This window comes from Apodemus sylvaticus, chromosome 1, assembly GCF_947179515.1.
Source record: "Apodemus sylvaticus chromosome 1, mApoSyl1.1, whole genome shotgun sequence".
Taxonomy (NCBI): Eukaryota; Metazoa; Chordata; class Mammalia; order Rodentia; family Muridae; genus Apodemus; species Apodemus sylvaticus.
Genome location: NC_067472.1, coordinates 207,773,016 through 207,780,580, shown reverse-complemented (window position 1 = coordinate 207,780,580; position 7,565 = coordinate 207,773,016). Strand labels below are relative to the sequence as shown.

The window sequence follows — 7,565 nt, the reverse complement described above, 5'->3', positions numbered from 1 at the left end:
AAGCCAAACATTCTCCAAGTCACTTGCAAGACAGATTTCCTTTCTCTCCACAGCGAGTTCTCAGCACCTTTACTGAAGACTGGGGGAAAGCATCAGATACGCACATCAGTCATGACATCTACTGATTGCTGCTGCGCTGTCTTGAGAGAGGAAGGAGCGTCTTTCATTGCTTGGGGTGGGCTGTCAAGGGGCTAAACTCTCTAATGGAGCTGAGGGTGGACTGCACCTGAGGCCGGGCTGTTCACAGCCTTTGGCAGGATTGCTACTTGCTGTTGCTTGCTGAGGGCTACCCTGGAATCTAAGCTGGAAGAGACAGCTGGAGTCCGGAGAGGGCGATTCCGCTGGAAGGGGGAATATAAAGCCTCTTCTACAAGATCTGAAACTTCCAGGCACTCTGATCTTTGTAGTCCAGAGGGTCCATGGGGTTGTAGGTGAATTTCCAGGTGCCTGTGGGGTCCTTGAACTCCAGGCTGTCCACAGGGCTGTAGGTACTGTAGCTCTGGCCTGACAAGGAGGTGGGGGACTGGGCCAGGGATGGCCCCACAGAGGGGCCAGAGAGGGGGCTGAGAGCTGGCCCCCCTAGCTGGGGCACCATGGGAGAAAGGTAGGGATCCAACCCACTGAAATAGGAACTTGGAGACGCATAAGCAGAAGGGGAAGAGCAGAAAGCAGAGGCAGGGGCATAGGTCATGGCATAAGGAGCTGAGGTAAGAGAGGACCCGGAAGCCACTAGGCCACCTCTCTGGGCCTCAGGCAAAGGAGACTCTGAGGCTGGACTCCAAATGGACACGGTGGCCACTGCTGTGGCGGGTGAGCCTGAGGGGCCAGGCAAAGATGGGCTGTAAGAATCTGAGATGCCCAAAGGATCTGTACAGACATCTGTAGAGGGTCTCGGGGATGTGCCTGCCTTCCTCTTCACAGGACGAGCCTTGGCCTGTCCCCCCGGGGGCTGCTGCTGCTGCTTCTGCTGCTGCCGCTGCTGTCTGCATTTTGCCCTGCGATTCTTGAACCAGACCTAGATAGAGAGAGGAAATATGGGGGGAGGGGGTAAACTCACGGGCCAAAAGAAGACAAAACCGGTGGTAAGACCCACACAGCACCATTCTGCATCCAATGATAGGGCAGCTCTGTCCATGATCTGTGTACCTGTCCAATCATACATGTACACGTGCACATAGCAACCTACATGCACTGATCATACACATATCATACATGCAGGCAATCATACATACATACATGCATATACCAGTCATCATGCGTCATCCACCTACCTGATTGATCACACATGCATGCATACAATCATTTTTTTTTTTTTGGTTTTTTGGATTTGGTTTTTTGGAGACAGGGTTTCTCTGTATAGCCCTAGCTGTCCTGGAACTCATTCTGTAGACCAGACTGGCCTCGAACTCAGAAATCCGCCTGCCTCTGCCTCCCAGAGTGCTGGGATTACAGGTGTGTGCCACCACCGCCCGGCTATACAATCATGTTATTCTCACATAATATGTATGCAGTCACACACATATACACATACATACCTACATGCATTCAGTCACCCACCTGATCCCATGAATATATATGCAATTGTGCATTGTCCTCATATATATATACATACAATCATACACATATGAGCATATTATATTTACTTGTTCCTGCTTATGAATGCATGCATTATACTCTCATACACACAGTCATGCACATATGAACACATGATATTAACATGCTCCTACTCATGACTATGTATATGTAACCATACATGCATTATATTCACACATTATACGTGCAATCAAGTATCTATGCATAAGTACACATATATGCATATACTCATCAGCCAATGTCATAGTATGCACATGCATGCAATTTTACATATAGATATAATAATACCAAAGCTAGGGATGTAGCTCAGTGATAGAGCATTTGCCTAGCATACACAAGGCTCTGGGTTCAATCCCCCACACTGCAGAATGTGTGTGCATGCACACACACACACACACACACATACACACACACATATTTCTCTTACCCACTAATCCTCTCAGTCACTTAACACTCATGCATCGCCCAGCCTTTACTACTTAAAGGGAACATCAGAAGGGTGAGTATTCTACCTTGGTGAGTAAGATTAGTATTGGCCTAAGTGAGTAAGCCAGAAGATTGGGTGGAAGCTCACTCTATGTAGCAAGACTGGCCTCAATCTCAAAGCTATCCTCCTGCCTCAGCCTCCCAAATGTTGCGGTTACAGGTATGAGCCTGCCATGTTTAGTGTGGTGCTCTAGAATGGGTCGTCCTGAAAGAAGCTGTCAAGTAAGAAGGATAGGAGGTAGCATTAGGAAACGGGCATTTCGCCGGGGGGGGGGGGTGGGGGGGGGGGTGGTGGTGGTGGTGGTGGTGGTGGTGGTGGTGGTGGTGGCGCACACCTTTAATCCTAGCACTTGGGAGGCAGGGGCAGGCGGATTTCTGAGTTCGAGGCCAGCCTGGTCTATAGAGTGAGTTCCAGGACAGCCAGGGCTACACAGAGAAACCCTGTCTTGGAAAAACCGCGATCCACGTGAGTCTCCCTGACTTATAAGATGATTTTGTTAGTTGACTGGTTGCTCAATAACTATGAGGATGGAAGAAGTCCTCTGAAGCTAGACTTCATAGCACAGACCTGCTGTAGCCTGCTCTTCGGGAGGGGGTGACTCGAGGAGACCTGAAGATCAAGGTTTGCCTGGACTGCACTGTGAGTTCAAGGCCAGCCTGTGTAACCTACATGGGACTCCGTCCCACAGGACCAATGCTCAAGCGGATGGTGCCAGCCCCATGCACATATAAGCAGCACAAATTTGACCCAGTGGGTTTTTTCCCCCCTTTGGCTTTTTCGAGACAGGGTTTCTCTGTGTAGCCCTGGCTGTCCTGGAACTCACTCTGTAGACCAGGCTGGCCTCAAACTCAGAAATCTGCCTGCCTCTGCTTCCCAAATGCTGGGATTAAAGGCGTGCGCCGCCACTGCTTCCCCCCCTCCCTGTGGGTTTAAAAAGAGGAGGAGGAGGAAGAGGAGACAACCAAGAAAAGGCATGAATGAAGCTGACAGAGAAATGGAGGAGGCTCCTGGAGGCACTGGAAAGAGGGAGTAGATCTGACCTTAACACGTTGTACCCATGTATGAAATTACCTAAAGAATAAAGCTTTATTGCTTACGTAGTTTTTTGAAATCACAACACATCATTTCCACATTTCTGTCCCTTCTTCTAAAGAATCGTTTTTTAAGTGATAACTAAATGGTCTATAGAGATGGCTCCGTGTTTAAAGGCACATATTGCTCTTGTTAAAGACCTAAGTTCAGTTCCCAGCGCCCACACGGCATGGCTCACAACTGCCTGTAACTCCAACGCCAGAGGATCTAAGGCCTTCCTTTGGCTTCCCCACGATTGCACTCATATGCAGACACACATACGAACATAACTGAAAATAAAATATGCACACACACTCAGCATTTGAGAGTCAGGGGCAGATGGATCACTGGAGAGTTCAAAGCCAGCCGGGTCTACATAGTAAGACCCTTGTCTCAAAATTAGTTTTAGCCAGGCAGCTGCGGCGTACCCCTTTAAATCACAGAACTCAGGAGGCAGGCATATCTCTGTGAGCCTGGCCTACAGAGTGAGTTCCAGGACAGCCAAGGCTACACAGAGAACCCTGTCTTTAATACATACATACATACATACATATTTAAATACATAAATATCAATATAAATAGTTTTAAGATTAAAAAATAAATAAGAGAGCTGATGATGTATCTCAGTGGTAGGTCACTTGTGCATATGTGAGACCCTAAACGGAAACAGAGAGTGCAAAGGAAAGGAGAAATCTTAGAAGACAGTGTGGTGAGAAGGTATCATATAAGAAGAGTGACCCGCCCAAAAAATAAAAAAAATTAAAAAAAGCCAGGCAGTAGTGGTGCATTCCTTTAATCCCAGCACTCGGGAGGCAGAGGCAGGTGAATTTCTGAGTTCGAGGCCAGCCTGGTCTACACAGTGAGGACAGCCCGGATTACACAGAGAAACCTTGTCTCGAAAAACCGAAAAAAAAAGTGACACAAGGAACGTGAGGGGCATTTAGGCCACTTCATAAATATGCCTTGTAGAGAGGCTGCTACGCTTGGCCTCTCTTTCACCCACTCTGGATCTGACAAGGGCCCACAGAATAAGGGTACGAGGGGTCCAAGGCGCAGATCACCCTACCTGGACCCTGGACTCAGGCAGGTTGATCTTGAGCGCGACCTCCTCGCGCGCATACACATCCGGGTACTGGGTCTTGGTGAACAGGGCCTCCAGCTCCTCCAGCTGGCTCCTCGTGAACGTGGTCCGCTCCCGCCGCTGCTTCCTAGGGGCGCCTGAGTGGGGAAAAAAGCTAGCTAACCTGAGAGGTCCAGAGGAATGCCTGTCCCAAAGTCCTTTCTGCACAGCCATGGGCCTAAACAAGGGGCTTTGATCGATTCCCTAGCCTCCTGGTGGCAGCTCAGCGCCCAGAGGAATTAAGAGATAGGTTCCAATCATTCATTCACTGGAGGGAACTATTTTAGCCCTGCAAGGATTTGCCCCTCATTTGGTCCTTGTTTCATTCCCACCCCTTCCTAACCTTTCTTCTCTTCCTTCTCCTCCTCTCTCTCCTTCCTCTCTTCCTCCTTCTGTCTCTTCTATGCTCCCTCTTCTCTTCCCCTTCCTTTTATCCCTCACCCTCTCTTTCATTACAACGGGGTTTTACTACATAGCCCAGGCTGGCCCTGAAATCATGAGCTCAAGAGATCCTCCTACCTCAGCCTCCCAAATCTCTGGGACTACAGTCAAGGGTCACTGCACCAGACTCTTCCACTCTTGAAACTTTATGCTCAGAAATATATTTTGTTGAAACGACATTGTCAATAACCATAACTTCTACTTACAAAAGTGGTAAGCCTCTATGGACCAACTTCATGTAAAAGGAAAAAGAGGGCCAGCAAGCACGTATAGGCACGTATACATGCTTGTGGACAAGCCTGAGGCCCCCGAGTTTGATCCCTGGGACCCAATGGCAAAAGGGAAAAAAACAACTCCCAAAAGTTGTCCTCAGACCTCTGCAAGAGATCCATGGCAAACATGTCCCCTGCTCCCAACCCTTCATGCAAAAATAAATGTTTTATTTAGTCTTCAAAGAAAAAGTCTAGCCCTTGGGAGGCAGAGGCAGGCAGATTTCTGAGTTCGAGGCCAGCCTGTACTACAGAGTGAGTTCCAGGACAGCCAAGACTACACAGAAACCCTGTCTCGATAAAAAAAGAAAGAAAGAAAGAAAGAGAGAGAGAGAGAGAGAGAGAGAGAGAGAGAATGAACGAACGAAAGAACGAAAGAAAGAATGAAAGAAAGAAAGAAAGAAAGAAAGAAAGAAAGAAAGAAAGAAAGAAAGAAAGAAAGAAAGAAAGCATCTAGCGCAGATGGCTCCTGCCTTTAATTCTAGCACTCAGGAGGCAGAAACAGGCAGAGGTCTGTGAATTTGTAAAGAAACCTGGTCTATATGGTGAGTTCTAGGCCAGGGCTACATAGTGAGAGCCTGTTGGAAGGAAGGAAGGAAGGAAGGAAGGAAGGAAGGAAGGAAGGAAGGAAGGAAGGAAGGAAGGGGGAGAGAGAGAGAGAGAGAGAGAGAGAGAGAGAGAGAGAGAGAGAGAGAAACAAAGAAAGAAAAAGAAAGAAACAAAGAAGGACAGAAGGAGGGAGAACATCCTAGTAGAACACGATGGTGAAAAACTTCAGTCCCAACACTCTATAGAGTCTTGAGTCAGGAGGCTGGGACATGCTCAGTTATAGAGCGAGGGGTTGGGGGCGTGGCTCAGTGATAGAGCCCCTGCCTAGAATCCTGCAGTTATGGAGGGGCATAGTTCCATGCTACTGTGCCTACCTAAAAGCCACAGGCCCTGGATTCCAGCCCTACAACCTCTACTCCAAAAAGAGAAAAAAGAAAAAAACTTTGCAAACAGATGGAAATCCTATTGACTCTGCTTCCAGACGAGTTCCCTCCCCCTCCTCTCCCTCCGAAGGAGTCAGTCATGATATATTCCTCTGAATTCCTGGGGAACATGTAAAAGTCCCTGGAATGCCAAACTCCTTTGCAAGTGGACATAGAGCTGGTACAAGGCCCCACTGCCCCTCCACCCCACGAATGCTTTTTCTCCTGAGGACAATGAATCTCAGAGGTTCTTAGAAGACAGACTGGAGGTGAGAAGGAGAGAGGTGAGAACGCACTTACTTGAGTATGGGACAGCCTGGTGCATCAGGTCCACACTGGGACCACTCAGAGCCAAGGCATTGACGGAATAGTGAGGTCCCGGGTTCATATATGCCATCATGATCTTCAGAGACTGGGGCCCAGATAAGGGCACCTGCAAGAGAACAGGGTGTCCAACACACTACTCTGCCCAATGCATGGGCAGTTACAAACCGAGCCTCACATCCTGCTTCAGGTCTTCTTTAGGATCCAACCAACCTTGCCCATCAAAATCTCTCTCTCTCTCTCTCTCTCTCTCTCTCTCTCTCTCTCTCTCTCTCTCTCTTTCCTCTCTCTTTCTCTCTTTCCTCTCTTTCCTCTCTTTCTTTCCTCTCTCTCTCTCTCTCTCTCTCTCTCTCTCTCTCACACACACACACAAACATTTTTAGAGGCCAAGTGTTGTGGTACATTCATTTTTTCCTAGCTGAGGAGGCAGAACTCTGTGATTTTGAGGTCATCCTGGTATCCTGGTCTGCATAATAAGTTTCAGGGCCTCAGTACATAGCCCTGTGTAACTGTCACTTTTATTTCCTCAGATGAAGTGGTGAGATGAGAGCTGTACCCAAGGTGTGTGAATACACAACTTGGGCTGAGCCCAGAGTGTTTCTATCTAACTATCCCTAGGCCTAGGCCTGGAAACTTCAAGCCTCCATACAATCCAATCTTCTGCAAGCCCAGACTTTGAAGGCTTTGGCTTCTAGCCTCCGTCTTCTCAAGCAAGGCCTAGAATATTTCAGCCTCTAGACATAGTACTGAATAAGTCCACCCTTTCTGGCTCTTTCTGAACTCTGGCTGGCTGGTTTAACTCAACTGTCTGGCTCAAACACCTCTACAAGCTGGTTGATCCAGACTGGCTTCTCTCTGCTTCTGACTGAATTGCTCTGCTTGGAAAAACTGCTTCTGAACTCCATGAATGAACTGCACTGACTTCACTGACTGTGCAAACTGGACAGAACTGCACAAACTCCACTGAACACCACTGCATTCAACTGAACTGCGTCAAATGCAACTGAACTCAATTCTCTTCTCTACGCACTGTTCTTAAGTAGCCTCTTCCTCGTCTGTTCTTATGAGAGTTGTACATATCCTATCTCTGACTCATTTTGTCAAATCTTCTCTGATTCATCACCTTAATTTAGACATCATTGTTTGAAATTAAAGGTGTGTACTAAGGGCTTGTCTATATTCCAGCCAAAGGACTAAAAGGGTGTACTAAGGGTGTGTCTGTACTCCAGCCAGATCACACAGACCTAACTCTTTGGGTACAAACCCTTACCAGAGTAGCCATGTTACTA

General features: G+C 47.9%; 1 protein-coding gene across 1 annotated transcript; it reads right to left on the bottom strand.

Annotated features, from left to right (window-relative positions):
- Positions 1 to 367: 367 nt before the first annotated feature.
- On the bottom strand, positions 368 to 6,382 carry Crx (cone-rod homeobox). Its single transcript, XM_052181075.1, has 3 exons — positions 6,253 to 6,382; positions 4,218 to 4,369; positions 368 to 1,015 (listed from the first exon to the last, which is right to left on the bottom strand). Exons 1-3 carry the CDS (start codon positions 6,350 to 6,352, stop codon positions 368 to 370), a joined length of 900 nt encoding a protein of 299 aa, XP_052037035.1. The 5' UTR covers positions 6,353 to 6,382.
- Positions 6,383 to 7,565: the final 1,183 nt, after the last annotated feature.